The sequence below is a fragment of the Myxocyprinus asiaticus genome, chromosome 9 (genome assembly GCF_019703515.2).
Source record: "Myxocyprinus asiaticus isolate MX2 ecotype Aquarium Trade chromosome 9, UBuf_Myxa_2, whole genome shotgun sequence".
Taxonomy (NCBI): domain Eukaryota; kingdom Metazoa; phylum Chordata; class Actinopteri; order Cypriniformes; family Catostomidae; genus Myxocyprinus; species Myxocyprinus asiaticus.
The window spans coordinates 40,875,863-40,891,989 of NC_059352.1; the positions used below are offsets into that span (position 1 = coordinate 40,875,863).

A 16,127-nucleotide genomic window follows, 5' to 3' on the forward strand; every position below is an offset into this window, starting at 1 on the left:
CGGTTCAGTTCCCGGCAAACATGAATCCACATGCCAAAGTGTCTTTGGGCAAGACACTGAACCCCAAGTTGCACCCAATGGCAGGCTAGTGCCTTGCATGGCAGCTCTGCCATCATTGGTGTGTGTGAATGGGTAAATGAGTCACAGTGTAAAGTGCTTTGAAAACTGCTAAGGTTAAAAATGTGTTATATAAGTGCAGACCATTTACCATTTTTATATCCGATTACATCATATCCCCGGCCGAGGGATCGGTGAATATTCTTGCTTTACTGATTTTGCTATAAAAATTTAATTTATTTCTTGAAATACGAAAAACTTAAACCAAAAATATTTCTAAATTAAAATTGAACTTCAAACTAAATGAAATAGCAATTAAAATGCGAAGTGGTCAAAAAAATCACATATTATTTGCCGCCACGCAAGTCTTCGTCTACAACAGGTGGAAAATTACTAATACAAATTAAGATCTAAAGACAATTATACATTTAAACATAATAATAATTGAAATATTAATCAATTTTAGGTTCAAGGTATACTTGTTTAGGTTGTAAACACATGTATGGGCTATGAAGTGAACCTGCAGAGTTGCGTTCACAATGCATGTTAGGCACGAACTACTCCGTGGAAATAAAGCGAACTAAACTTCGAGCACCTCCTGAGATGGTCTAAGGTCATTTGCAGCATTCTCATAGACGACACTATTCTTGCAAACTGTTTTCTTACGACTGAAACAGAAAAGAGTGAGAACTCTACATGCCCGTGTTCCACGAGACACGCTCCCGCTGCACGCTTGGTTTTCACATGTCTTAACCTATCGCAACATGGCAAGTTTGAATATGTGGAAGTGCAGATGACATTTGAGAGCTTTGACAGAGAGCTACATTTTTCAGCAAAAAGCATCACGAACAGGTTTAGAACGACATAATAGTGAGTAAATGATGATAGAATTTTCATTTTTGTGTGAATTATTGCTTTAGCTTTTTCCATACTAAAAAAGAGAAAAAGAGTTTCTCTTCATTTGCATTTAGTAAGTGTTGAGTGCTTGGTCAATTATTTATCAGTCATATGGAGTCTGATCTTGGTTACAGCTGAGCTGGTCTTACATTTGTGTGCCATCCATGTTATTAGGCTGGGAGCATACAAGCTACAGCGCTCTCTACTGACATATTTGATATGGTTCCATTCACCCCCGCATCTCCAATAACAAGAAGAGCGAATTGTAATGGGATCTCATCTCAGTACTACCCACTGCCGCCAAAAGACAGAGGTGGGGAGCCCTTTATCTCTGCTGTCTCACTCAGATTCATGTTTTCCATTTTCATGCACCTTAAGGCAAAATCCATAATTGCTAATGTCATCATAGAAATATGCTTATCCATAAAAGGGTCCATTTGAGTTGAAAACAAATGGGGCCAGAGTGAGAATGGAGCATATAAGTTCTATGAAGGCATTTGTTGCTATGCAGTTGTGTATTTTATCTTTAATTCCATTTTACAGATTGATGATGTATGGATGTATAATTTTGTCTGGAAAGTTTAGGTACAAACTTTGCAAGCAGTGATCCATGAAATAACACAATTGTGCCCTTGAGCAATGACTGTCCCCGTAATAAGTGGCTGCGGGGAGATTCAAGTACCAAGTGACAAATTACTAATTAGTTTGTCTGGCTGTGCTTCAGATATAGACATGTTTGGAGCAGAACCATTCGATCCATTTATCTGTGGACCTGCTGTCCTAACACCAGACATTCAGTCCAAACTGGAGGAGATGCAGGTAAGCATCTTTTTTTTTACTTTTCAATTTGTTAAAGGTGCTGAAGCAAATTTGTGTGTGTGTGTGTGTATGTGTGTGTGTTTATATACATACTGTATATCACATTTATCCCTTACAGGTGCATCTCAATAAATTAGAATGTCGTGGAAAAGTTCATTTATTTCAGTAATTCAACTCAAATTGTGAAACTCGTGTATTAAATAAATTCAATGCACACAGACTGAAGTAGTTTAAGTCTTTGGTTCTTTTAATTGTGATGATTTTGGCTCACATTTAACAAAAACCCACCAATTCACTATCTCAAAAAATTAGAATACATCAGAAGACCAATAAAAAAAACATTTTTAGTGAATTGTTGGCCTTCTGGAAAGTATGTTCATTTACTGTATATGTACTCAATACTTGGTAGGGGCTCCTTTTGCTTTAATTACTGCCTCAATTCGGCGTGGCATGGAGGTGATCAGTTTGTGGCACTGCTGAGGTGGTATGAAGCCCAGGTTTCTTTGACAGTGGCCTTCAGCTCATCTGCATTTTTTGGTCTCTTGTTTCTCATTTTCCTCTTGACAATACCCCATAGATTCTCTGTGGGGTTCAGGTCTGGTGAGTTTGCTGGCCAGTCAAGCACACCAACACCATGGTCATTTAACCAACTTTTGGTGCGTTTGGCAGTGTGGGCAGGTGCCAAATCCTGCTGGAAAATGAAATCAGCATCTTTAAAAAGCTGGTCAGCAGAAGGAAGCATGAAGTGCTCCAAAATTTCTTGGTAAACGAGTGCAGTGACTTTGGTTTTCAAAAAACACAATGGACCAACACCAGCAGATGACATTGCAACCCAAATCATCACAGACTGTGGAAACTTGGTTGGTTGTGCATCTTTTTCTTCCACACTTTTTCCTTCCACTCAACTTTCTGTTAACATGCTTGGATACAGCACTCTGTGAACAGCCAGCTTCTTTGGCAATGAATGTTTGTGGCTTACCCTCCTTGTGAAGGGTGTCAATGATTGTCTTCTGGACAACTGTCAGATCAGCAGTCTTCCCCATGATTGTGTAGCCTAGTGAACCAAACTGAGAGACCATTTTGAAGGCTCAGGAAACCTTTGCAGGTGTTTTGAGTTGATTAGCTGATTGGCATGTCACCATATTCTAATTTTTTGAGATAGTGAATTGGTGGGTTTTTGTTAAATGTGAGCCAAAATCATCACAATTAAAAGAACCAAAGACTTAAACTACTTCAGTCTGTGTGCATTGAATTTATTTAATACATGAGTTTCACAATTTGAGCTGAATTACTGAAATAAATGAACTTTTCCACGATATTCTAATTTATTGAGATGCACCTGTATATTGTGTTCCTGTCAAAACTGACTGAAAACTGTAGTTTATTTCATCCAGTTGGAATAAAATTCCATGACTTTGTTCACACAGGGCATCTGAACACACACACTTTCTTTCTTTTTTTTATCATTTTCATAAAATTTTATAGGTTTCATTTCACTTTGTTACACCTGTGTTGTTGGTCTAAAGTGACCAGCCATTGGAAATGAATGGATTAGACTATAAAATGCAGAAATATTAAGTGATCAGGAGCATCCCAATCCTTTAGATGAGCACATACTGTATGTGGATGTGTGTTTGCACATACAAAGTCCTCGGACATGTGCACGCTCACACACACAACATGTGTTGAGTGCTCTTTTTTGCATCATCTTTCCATGTACACTCTTTAAGGAATATTTCAAGATCTACTTATCATATTATTTTGTGTTTGGGCTCGTTTGAATCGAGATTGTATTGTCTGTTGTAAGATATGATATGCCATTGTATGTATGTTTTAGGAAGTAATAAGGAAAAACGTGACAAAAAGACTCCTGTTTATAATATTTATGTGTGTCAGTGGGAATTTCATGCACTAATAATCACTGCAGATTGGCCTCTGAGTGAAACAAGTTGCTCATTGCATTTTACTAATTGAGACCTTTCTAACGATATTTAATACATGGCTATCTCATCTTTTTTATGTTTTTACCAACTCTGAATATAATTGTTGTGATAACAAATTTGCAAATTATGAGAACAAAACAATTCTAATTTGTCAGCAAATTAAAAAGCATTATTTAATAATTGGTAGGATCAGCTATATGCATTGTAAAGTCCAGATTCTAAGCTTTAAAATGACACTTATTTTGTTTAGATCAAGTAAGTAGTTTTTAATTTATTAAGTTATTATTATTATACATTGTTTCTGCAGGGAGTGCCCCCCACCAGCCATTTCTTTTAACCCTCTCAGTTCAATGAATCCTTATATATATATATATATATATATGAAAAAGAAGTACAAAACCTGTCATAATTACTAAAAAAGAAGTTGACAAAAAGATATAATGCAATATCTTGGGATAATATGTATTAACAATCTTAGTGGGCCAGGGCCTGGGTAGTTCAGTGGTAAAAAGACGCTGGCTACCAACCTGGAGTTCGCAAGTTCAAATCCCAGGGTGTGCTGAGTGACTCCAGCCAGGTCTCCTAAGCAACCAAATTGGCCTGGTTGCTAGGGAGGGTAGAGTCATATGGGGTAACCTCCTCATGGTCGCTATAATGTGGTTCGTTCTCAGTGGGGCACGTGGTGAGTTGAGCGTGGATGCCACGGTGGATGGTGTAAAGCCTCCACATGTGCTATGTCTCCATGGCAACACGCTCAACAAGCCACATAATAAGATGTGCAGGTTGACAGTCAGACACAGAGGCAACTGGGATTTGTCCTCCACCACCCAGATTGAGGCAAATCACTACACAACCACAAGCACATTGGGAATTGGGCATTCCAAATTGGGAGGAAAAATAAATAAATAAACAATCTTAGTGGGCCAGTCATTTTTGACCAGGAACACAAAATGTGTTAGCACAAACTGACACAACACAAGGTTTAAAATGTCCTTACTACCTGACATATATCACTGAAATAGGTGTCCTGAGAAATCAAACTTGTCTCTGTCACAACTCTTTACTCTGTAAATGGCAAAAAAAGGATCTGTTTTTGCAGTATGTTAGCTTGTAGTGAATCGGAGGATTCAGATGCACTCTTTATATTACAACCTCTCTGCTGCACTACTTGTGTATAAATCCTAAAGTTTCATTTTGATGCAATGTACTATACTATTTATATATCTAAATATAAATGGTATAAATATTGTAAATAATCTAGAGCACATTGCTCACATTGCCTTGAAGTAGGATTATAACGGAATTCTAGATATGGGAAAATGAATACTGTCAGTTCTTTGTATCATAAACCATAGAAACACCCAATATGATTGGCAGACATTATTATTAGATCAAAGGATTTGGCTGGCAGGATTCATTCTGGCATATCACAGGGTGCTTTTTATTCCAATTTCAATAATTGAAACCCTACCTGTTATGAGAGTATTATTCCCTGAAAATGTTATTTATACTTTTATGTCTGTAATCCTGAATAATTCAATTATCTTGATCTCTGCTTTCACCCTCTACGCCATCCCCCAAACTCTCAGAGACAGAGATGGTTTGTACATGTTAATTATTTCACCTCACAGTGTATTCTCTCTTTTACTTTGACATTTTCGAGATTTAAGCATGACTTTTGCACTTTCATTTCTGCACCTCATGTCAAAATGTAGCCTATTTCAGTTGTCATGCTTATATGTTGCATACATACTGTGTCATTGATTGTCTCAGTGTACAGTATTTGAAACTTACTGTTCATCATCCCCTCCCCCCCCAAATAAAATATGAAGCATGAAATATACACTGATGAGCAAAAACATTATGACCACTCACAGGTGAAGCGAATAACGTTGATCATCTCCTTACAAGGCCACACGTCAAGGTCTGGGTAGATTAGATGGTAAGCGAACAATCAGTTCTTCAGCATTTGAATGCAGGAGAAATGGGCAGGAGTAAAGACCTGAGCGACTTTGACAATGGCCAAATTGTTATGGCCAGAAGACTGGGTGAGAGCATCTCTGAAATGGCAAGGCTTGTGGGGTGCTCCCAATCAGCAGTGGTGAGTACCTACCGACAGTGGTCTGAGGAGGGAAAAACCACAAACCGGCGACAGGGTGTTGGGTGCCCAAGGCCCATCGATGCGCGAGGGCAACAAAGGCCATCCCATCTGGTCCGAACTGACAGAAGGTCTACTGTGGTACAATTAACAGAAAATGTTAATAATGGTTATGGGAGGAATGTGTCACAACACAGTGAATTGCATCATGCTGCGTATGGGGCTGCTTAGCCGCAGACCGGTCAGAGTGCCCATGATGTCCCCTGTCCACCGTCGAAAGTGCCTACAATGGGCACGTGAGGGTCGAAACGCAGCCTTGAAGCAGTGGAAGAAGGTCGCCTGGTCTGATGAGTCCCACTTTCTTTTACATCACGTGGACGATTGTGTACATATGCACCGTTTACCTGGGGAAGTGATGGCACCAGGATGCACTGTGGGAAGATGACAAGCCGGTGGAGGGAGTGTGATGCTCTGGGAAATGTTCTGCTGGGAAACCCTCGGTCTGGCCATTCATGTGGAAGTCAGTTTGACATGTGCCACCTACCTAAACATTGTTGCAGAACAGGTACACCCCTTCATGTCAATGGTATTTTCTGATGGCAGTGGCCTGTTTCAGCAGGATAATGCACCCAGCCACACTGCACACATTGTTCAAGAATGGTTTGAGGAACATGATGAAGAGATCAAGGTGTTTCCCTGGCCTCCAAATTCCCCAGATCTCAATCTGATTGAGCATCTGTGGGATGTGCTGGACCAACAAATCTGATCCACGGTGGCTCCACCTCGCAACCGACAGGACTTAAAGGATCTGCTGCTAAAATCTTGGTGCCAGATACTAAAGGACACATTCAGGGGTCTTATAGAGTCCATGCGGTGGCCAGCGGAGGACCAACAGCATATTAGGGAGGTGGTCAAAATGTTTTGGCTCATCAGTGTATGTGTGCAATATGAATGTTCAGATGTTCAGCCAAATCTGTTATTGGTTTATTATGTGTATGTCTGTGAAACATTTTTAACTTTCACTAAAGTCATTAACAAATATTGTGTAATTCTTAACGAATCAGCAGTTCATGTATCATTCAAATATGAATATTTATATCAAATATACTGTATTCAACTTTCTTGACATTTCAGTTATTGAAATGACAAATATTTGAATATAAATTGACTACTGAAAGTTGAAATTTTGCTGGTAGAACCATTTGACTTGCTTATTTTCACAGAGCTCACAATTTATTTCACATTTCTCTGATTTTTTCTGTTTGTTGTTTTGGCAGGAGGGGTTCCAAATGGGACTAACTCTAGAGGGTACAGTTTTTTCCCTGGATCAGGTGGACAGCCGATGCTGATTTTGGAAAGACATTTTTGAACAGTATATACTCTACTCTTAATCAAATGATCAAAATTTCTAATCACGATTTGGATTGATGTTGAAAGAAAAATAAGAGGAGCCTCAAAAAAGGTCTGTAAAGGTATTATCTATTTTTATATAATAAACATTTAAGATTGAACAAATGTTTGATGATTTGTCTTAAATCTTGTACCAGAAATTGTTAAAAGAGACAAGACACAAACATTTATTTTAGCTTTCTAAAAGTTCTCTAGAATTTTGACCAAATTTACCTGTGTTTGGTTCATTCACCACCAAAAGTTATGGTTATGTTCCTTTTGATCCTCATTTTTAAACCATTTTGTACTTCAATGAGGTCATTGGTAGTTCCAGAGTAGGTTGCTTATGTTATAAATGGTGCAACTTTCATTTTTATTTAAATTGAAAGGCAATCTTATTATTATATCCCAGCTATATTACAGGATAATGGATGAATCAGCTTTTACTGTAAGATTAAACAATCTTAGGCATGCTGAGTGACTCAAGCCAGGTCTCCTAAGCAATTGGCCCGGTTTCTAGGGAGGATAAGAGTCACATGGGGTAACCTCCTCTTGGTAACTATAATGTGTGGTTCTCGCTCTTGGTGGGGCATGTGGTGAGTTGTGCGTGGTTGCCGTGGAGAATAGCGTGAAGCTCAATAAGCCAAGTGATAAAATGCACGGATTGACGGTCTCAGACACGGAGGCAACTGAGATTCGTCCTCCACCACCCAGATTGAGGCGAGTCACTACGCCACCACGAGGACTTAGATCGCATTGGGAATTGGGCATTCCAAATTGGGGAGAAAATAAAAGAATGTACAATCATAAATGGCTAAATCAAAATCAGGTGTTAGATAATCTATCTACCTGGTGGGTCTCGAATATATTCAGCCCTTGAGGTTTCCTTCACAGATGTTCAGAAAGATGATCTTTCCCTTCATTGATGGCTCTTTTAATATTTATGTTAAATGCTTATTATTTGCACTTTGATGGTATATAAATGAAAACTGATAGCACACTATTAACTTTATGCTCTTTTGTCAACAACAAAACAGTTAGTCCAACAGATATTAATATGAAAATGTTCTTGTTAGTTTAAATATTGACAATACACATCCGATGGAAGGAAATTAAAATGTTTAATCTGCCATTCATTACAAACAAATGTCTTTTCCCCCCTAAAGAGTAAAAACAGGTCTTTGCTTTCAAAAGTGGGACAAAGAGTTTATCTGTGTTGTTAATTTTGGGCTAATGAGCCTTTTAATGAGACGCTGATAGTGGTTTCTGTGAGAATTCCCATTAATGATTAAACATAAATGAATCATTTGTCAAACAGTGTTTGCCGTTTCTCTTTCATGTGGCCAAGTCAGAACTGTGTGGTTATTGAATGTAGAAATGCTACCCTGAATAAGATCCCACTTTCATACAACTTAAACAGTTTCTCTCATCCAGATCCACTTAACCTTAACCAAATCCATTTAAAATTACGATTTGAAGGTTAGCATGACCGAACATTAACAGAATAACACAGACAGGCAGGGCACAAATTTGTAATACGGAGAACTTTTCCAGTTACAAAAAAAAAGTGTTTTTATCTTTCAATAACACATGGCATATAAAGTATAAATTAAAGGGTCCTTATAGTCTCGAATGCACTCATACACCACAGGCTATTGGAAATCCTTGATCATGAAATAAAGGCCCTTACAAACTGTCCCGAACAATAAATATTGTATCGGTAGAGCCCTAAAGTCCAAATGATGATGCTTTTATCCTCAGTTTCATGAGAAGCACACAGGGCCAATATCAATTCCAAACTCCTGATCTTTGCCTCCTACATCCACTGGAGCTAAGTCCACAATTGGCAGCCGTGAAAGTGCTTGTGTGCGGTACTCAAAGACAGTCCTACCCCACTCACCGTTGGATTTCTGAGGAGAAGAACACAGAGAGCAATGAGGTACTTTTCATTGGTCACAATGAATTTTAATTTCATATATTACATCAAGATCACTAGAAAAACCACACGAGTCTTATGTTTTTGCATATGGGTCATTGACAAAAAAGGTTTTCCAGTGTGATAAAAATGAGAAATCTTGTACAAATCTAGTTTAAAATGTGCCAAGTTCTTAGAAATGTAATCTTTGTGTGTCTGTTGGTGTCATACAATTTGGGAAAACATTTATAGAGTTTTCTGCAAAAAAAAAAAAAAAAAAAAAAAATGATTACATTAAAAAGGTCAAGTGATGTTATCATCAAAAAAAAGGTATTGGTAACACTTTACAATAAGGTTCCATTCGTTAACATTAGTTAATGCATTAGATATCATGAACTAACAATGAACAATATATTTTTTACAGGATTTATTAATCTTTGTTAATGTAAGTTAATAAAAATACAATTGATCATTGTTAGTTCATGTTAGTAAATATTTCTTTAACTATTGTTAATATATACAACTTCTGATTTTAAAAATGTATTAATATATGTTGAAATTAACATTAACCAAGATAAATAAATGCTGTAAAAAGAATGTTCATTATTATTTCATGTTAAATAATAATAAAGAATTGAACCTAGGTTTTAAAATACTTTCTTTGCACCTTGACTATACGTGAGTGTACTTAATCAATTATTTAAAAAAGTTTTCAAACATTTTAAAGGTAAAAAAAAAAATTGTTTTCTCACGGTTATGACAACAGAATGAATACCTACATGTTGGTTACACCACCTGACTTTGATTTGGTGGACAAATGTTTTTCAAATATGAATATTATTTTAAAACAAAAATGTTTCACTGCTTATTTTTTAAAGATTGTTCCAAACTACTTATGCCAGTAGTTTTTGTTTTTTCAAGAATTTCTGCTTTTATTTCCGTCTTCAGACAGTTAAACCACCTAGATATTTTATACTTAAAGGAATAGTTCACCCAAAAATGATCATTCTCTCATGATTTACTCACATTTGAGCCATCCCAGATGTGTATGTCTTTCCTTCTTCAGCAGAACCGAAATTAATATTTTTATAAGCACATTTCAGCTTTGTTTGATCCATACAATGAAAGCAAATGAGTGCCATGACGCTGCTGGCTGTTTGACGGTCCAAAAGGCATATTTAGGTAGACGTAATCCACACGACTCCAACTGATCAATGAACGTCTTCTGAAGCAAATCGATAGGTTTGTGTAAGAAACAAATCGATAATTAAAATGTTTTTAACTTTAAATCGTTGCTTCCGCCCACCGCTGTATTGCCGTTTGTTCCTCTGTTGTATACAAAGCGCACGCTTCCAACTTTTCGTGTGAACGCGCCATTGCACTTACGTCATGCAACAGCTCCATGATGGGTCAACTGGTAGCAGGAAGTGTTATTTAAAGGTTAATAAAGTTTTAATTATCGATTTATTTTTTACACAAACCTATCGATTTGCTTCAGAAGACATTAATTGATCGACTGGTGTCATGTGGATTACTTTTATGCTGCCTAAATATGCCTTTTGGATCGTCAAACAGCCAGCAGCGTTATGGCACCCATTAGTTTTCATTGTATGGACAAACAGCTGAAATGTGCTTATAAAAATATTAATTTAGGTTCTGCTGAAGAAGGAAAGACATATACATCTGGGATGGTGAGTAAATCATGAGAGAATTATAAATTTTGGGTGAACTAATCCTTTAAATCCCCAAAATTTAAAAAAAATTGTTCATCATAATAGAGGTGTATTCAATAAATTTTTTGTTTGAATTGCATTTTTAATGTATTTTTGACCCATAAGCAACTAAAGCAGTGACTGATCCTAACATTTTCATTTTATGTAAATAATACATGTTGCCAAAGAAGACAAAGCCAAATATATTTAAACATACAGAGCAGCTGTCCTCTGTGACAGTGTACTTCAGGCGGTTGTTGCTATATGCCTTGATGTCCTGTCCATCGGCAGCCTTTAGGACTACAGCCTTCTTCAGATTGCTGCTCTTCTCATCTTTATAGGCCACACTGTTTTTGCAGTAGTAAGTGATGGTCTGTGCTGCCTCTTTCGACAGTAGGCGAAGAAATCTCAGTTGGACTGACACAGTGTTAGCCGATGCGTCTTTGCTTCCATAAGTGAACTGAAACCAAGAAATTAAAAATCAGTGTATAATATAAATGTACAGTATGTGTTAATGTGTCTGGTTGTACCTCAGACATACATTTAGTGTCACATTTTTTAAAAATACAATACCAGTCAAAAGTTTGGACACACAAAAGTTGAAATGAATACATGTTTCTCATGATCTTAAAGACCGACACTGTATTTAAGTTTATTTATTAATAATTTTTAATGGACGAGTTGGAACGGAGCGCAAAAGAAAAGCAGCAGACAAGTGCCCAGCATACATGGGAACTCCATCAATACTGTTTCAAAAGCATTACTGATGGATACCTTATGAAGCTGTTTGAGAGTGTGCAAAGCTGTTATCAAGGCAAAGGGTGGCTACTTTGAAAAAGCAAACATTTTAAATAGTTTGGGTTGTTATAACTTTTTCCATTTATGTTATTACATAGCTTTAATGTATTTTTATTATTTTAAAATGTGTAAAATGATAATGAAGAATTAGTAGGCGTGTCCAAAATTCTGACTGGTGCTATTATATATAAAAAAAAAAATTTTTAAAAAAGGATTCTAATTTTTGTGTAAGGTTTGAGACAAATAAGGGGCAGTTCAAGCAGCAGCGTTCTTATATCTGTCTGCACTATTTTTTAATTGCATGTGTATGTAAATGTGCCAGACAATGACCAGTGTTGGGTAAGTAACTTAAAAATAGTAATCTACTTCAAATTACTAATTATTTCTCTAAAATTGTCATAATCAGATTAGTGTTGTAGTCGAGACCAGCTCATCCAAGACCAAGTCCAGTCTGAGACCAGAGTAGGTCGAGTTCAAGTCAAGACTGAGACCAGAAGAGGGTCGAGTACGAGTCAAGACCAAGACCGGAGAGGGCCAAGTCCGAGTCAAGACCGAGACCAGTAAAGGCTGAGTCTAAGACATGAGTATTTTATGAATGTATTAAATAAAGAACTATAGGTGCATATATCAAATAAATCTAATTTATTATTTTAATATTTCTGCTTTACAAAATACAGTATAAATGTACAATAACTAAAATGGGCCTAAAAACCAAACAATAATGTATTAAATATGACAATTTTTATGCAGAGAGTGAAACATTTACATTCAATTTGTTAACAGTTTCCTCAATTGCACTACATTTCATTCATTGTAAGTCAAGTAAGCATTTCTGCTTACTTTTGCCTGCAAGATTTCATTTTGGGGTATGCACAGAAACAGTTTTTGTTTTTTCGGAAACCATTAAATTCTGATGACATTGAGAAAAGTATTTTTACATTTTCTTCAGTATGTAGCATTCATGTAACTAATGGTTAAATTATTTCTAAAAGACTAGAGGCCATTCAGACCAATGCAGTGCAATGAACCCAGATAGCACACGTACATCTCTGAGATCTCTGTTTTAGATCTTTTCATCTGGAAAGCATCTAACATCTGCTAAACATCTTAAAAAGATCAGATTTACAATCATTCTAAATCATAAACGTCTCATTTGCGTAATGTCTTATTGACATACATCTTATAGACGTATTGCAGATGAGCAAACAATGTAAAATAGATGTCTTCCAGATGTAAACACACACATCAAATAGACATCTGGGTGTTGTACGTGTGCTATCAGGGAAAAGAGTATAACACAGGTGTCTCGAGACACGTTTTTAACAGCTGATGTTCTTTTTAACTTGACAAAAATCTTGTAAAAAATTGTGCCGCTCCTGCACGAGATGCTAAAAGCACAGTGATACGTAATGCAATGGTCAAAGAAATCTGTTTTGCATGTTTGCATAGAAAAACAACTGAAAAACAGCATGGGTGGACGCAACAATGTCCTAATTAACAAGACACAACACCAGTGGAGGTTTCTCAAAGTTACCTCTCAAAGAAGCAGTATTTTGTTGACTGTAGGTAAATATCCACTTTATCCATTGAACGAATCTGACTGAATAGCCAATCGATTTAGAACTTTTTGCTAACCTGTTTGGCCAATTTGCTGAAAAGAACAGACTCAATAGAATTATTTATTTGTGAACTTCGTATCACTAGTTCTGATTCTACTCAGCAGATTGAAATGCGGGACATGACGTCAAGATCTCTGATATTATCAGTCAAAAATGTTTGTCAGATAAGTCGAAGCTTTTCACTGTATATTTTTTCACATGAAAATATGGTCTTGGGCTTGGACTCGAACCACAACACTGAATCAGATACTTTACTAATTACGTAATTGAAAAAGTAATCACATCAAATTACAATCACTTTACATTAAAGTTACTTTCTAAAACACTTTCTGCTCAACAAATTCATAATAATGTCTATATTTCTTTCCTGTTCATTGTTACACACAAGTCAAACACACAGCATCTTACATTTCTCCTTCACAATGACTCATTATGGGGCCATCATTCATGTATTCTACATAATTAATTTATTAGAAATAAGCATAACCCTATAATGTACTTAAAAGTAATTAAATTAATTTAAAGTCAGTAACTGTAATCTAATTACAAGAATTTAAAATGTAATGCATTACACAACTTTTTGGCTTAAAGTAATTACATTACAGTAACTAATTACTTTGTAATTGGATTATACCCAACACTGGTTGTGACACAACTCACTGCTTTTCAGTGTCTCCCTCCATGATCGGCATGTTTGTATGATGTGTAAATTTAAAATAGTTCCAACTTTTAAAAACATGCGCTCTATTCCATTCTGCTGTACTACTTTTGTTGTATTTGAAGGATTTTGCAAGAATGCACCCTGTGTGTATAGCCCCTAAAGCAAAATGTCTTTTATTTGTTTTATTTTTTAATTGAAAAGTCACTGTTGTATATTAACCTTAGTTCCCCGGTTTATGGTTGCTCCGAACCAGACTGGTTTAGGCATGCTGGAACGTGAACTCCACCAGTTCTTGCGTGGGATACTAGCAGGGTTGGCTGGTATACAGGTCTCCCCCATTTCCATGTTACAGTACACCTGGATGGCATCTCTAGCGCTGCCCTCATTTGGGTCTATCCAATACTCACCTGTGATACAATTTGAAAAGAGTGAAATCCTCAGAAATCTATTTAGTTGAAATGGTCTTCACTTGTGCAAAAGCCTAAGGGATAAACAGTGGCACCCTTCCCTATATCCCCTATTATTGCTTATATATTATACTTTATTATTCCTGGATTCTCTACAATGTGTTTTGGATTATGGATTTTGAAAATTGTTAGCTGTAATTGCAAATAAATCTCTTCACATGGATCCTCATAACTCATCATGAGTCAAACCTATTCAACACAGCATGGTCTGGGCTTTGATTAGGCTTTTTCAAGGGATTTTAATCATTTTTTTCCTGCATGGTTCAATATAAAAAGTGATAAACTGCAATTGTTGAAGGGTTAGGGTTCCTGAAGGAGCTATTTCTACCTGATCTAACCCTTACAATTTGTTTTGATGGTGTAGCCTAATGTATTCAGGTTGATTCAGTAATGTAAAATTATATTTTTGACTTGAATAAAACAAGTTAAATTAGATGTTACCACAAGAAGCACATTTTTTAGGTTAACATTTTTCAGTGTTGTCTGCTATGCAGCTTCCTGACAGGTGAGTACCTATTCCTTTTGCTTTCTGTTACAGTACAACTACTCTTTCTTGGATGCTGTTGTTTAATGCAATAGATAATGGGACCTTAATTTGACTTGTCTGTCCATACACCAGTTCTCCTGAAAAGTTGGGAATCATGCAGGTAATTTCTGCCAAATACTGTAAGAAATAACCATTTCATCTTGGTTAGTGGTTGCAGATGTTTTTCTACTCTCCCATTAAAATAATTTTTGTGTGTTTCTGTTTGCGGAACACTGATAAATGTGCTGACTCTGATTATCTCTGTAAATGGAGTTGAATCAACAAGAGGACAATTGCTTTCTCACAAAATGCAAGCTGGTGTTGCATAATTAAAAAAGGTGCTGCATTTAGAGCACGGTTCTCTAAATGTAAAATTACATTTTGGTTTAAAGTCTGAAACTTTCTGTGTCAGTTATTTGCAATCATAAAGTAAATGTTAACGTTTGTTGAAGAAAATTCCGGTAACACTTTACAATAAGGTTGCATTTGTTAACATTAGTTAATGCCTTAGTTAACATTAGTTAATGCATTAGTTAACATGAGCTAACAATGAACAACACTTATTTACAGCATTTATTAATCTTAGCAAATGTTAATTTATACATATACAAACACATTATTTTAATTTATAGATATTTATCTATAATAACTATTTAGTTAATGTGACCTAACAAGCAACAGCGCCTCTTTAAAGTGTTTATTAATGTTAATTTATACGATAGCCAATAATAATACATTTGTTAACATTTAAAAGGTGTTAAAGGTTACTCAATGCATTAGTCAACTAACACTTAAAAATTACACGTTTTTACATTATTTATGTGGCTTGTGCAAAGGCGTAGATTTGGCTTGAACATTGAAGCATTTACCAAATCCCAGGAGATCAGCAGTTACAGAAATACTCAAACCAGCCCATCTGGCACCAACAATCATGCCATGGTACAAATCACTGAGATCAATTTTTTTCCCCATTCTGATGGTTGATGTAAACATAAACTGAATCTCCTGACCCGCATCTGAATGATTTTATGCACTGCACTGCCACACGATTGGCGGATTAGATAATCGCATGGATGTTTTTTGGTGCCAGATGGGCTGGTTTGAGTATTTCTGTAACTGCTGATCTCCTGGGATTTTCACACACAACAGTCTCTAGAAACAAAAAACATCCAGTGAGCGGCAGTTCTGCGGATGGTAACGCCTTGTTGATGAGAGAGGTCAACAGA

The 16,127-nt window shown here is 36.4% G+C and overlaps 2 protein-coding genes across 9 annotated transcripts in view; one reads left to right on the plus strand and one right to left on the minus strand.

Annotated features, from left to right (window-relative positions):
- gulp1b (GULP PTB domain containing engulfment adaptor 1b) overlaps positions 1–8,172 on the plus strand; it is a 93,147-nt gene extending 84,975 nt beyond the window's left edge. For all 8 annotated transcript variants that reach the window (XM_051706282.1, XM_051706290.1, XM_051706283.1 and 5 more), the window contains 3 exons: positions 1,129–1,267; positions 1,679–1,773; positions 7,092–8,172. In XM_051706282.1, coding sequence (XP_051562242.1) covers positions 1,129–1,267; positions 1,679–1,773; positions 7,092–7,163 — 306 coding nt within the window. In that variant the 3' untranslated portion in view covers positions 7,164–8,172. The remainder of the gene's footprint in view (positions 1–1,128; positions 1,268–1,678; positions 1,774–7,091) is intronic.
- A 133-nt stretch (positions 8,173–8,305) lies between these two features.
- col5a2b (collagen, type V, alpha 2b) overlaps positions 8,306–16,127 on the minus strand; it is a 52,685-nt gene continuing 44,863 nt past the window's right edge. The window contains exons 52-54 of the mRNA XM_051706215.1: positions 14,128–14,315; positions 11,048–11,290; positions 8,306–9,113 (exon numbers count right to left, since the gene is read on the minus strand). Coding sequence (XP_051562175.1) covers positions 8,967–9,113; positions 11,048–11,290; positions 14,128–14,315 — 578 coding nt within the window. The 3' untranslated portion in view covers positions 8,306–8,966. The remainder of the gene's footprint in view (positions 9,114–11,047; positions 11,291–14,127; positions 14,316–16,127) is intronic.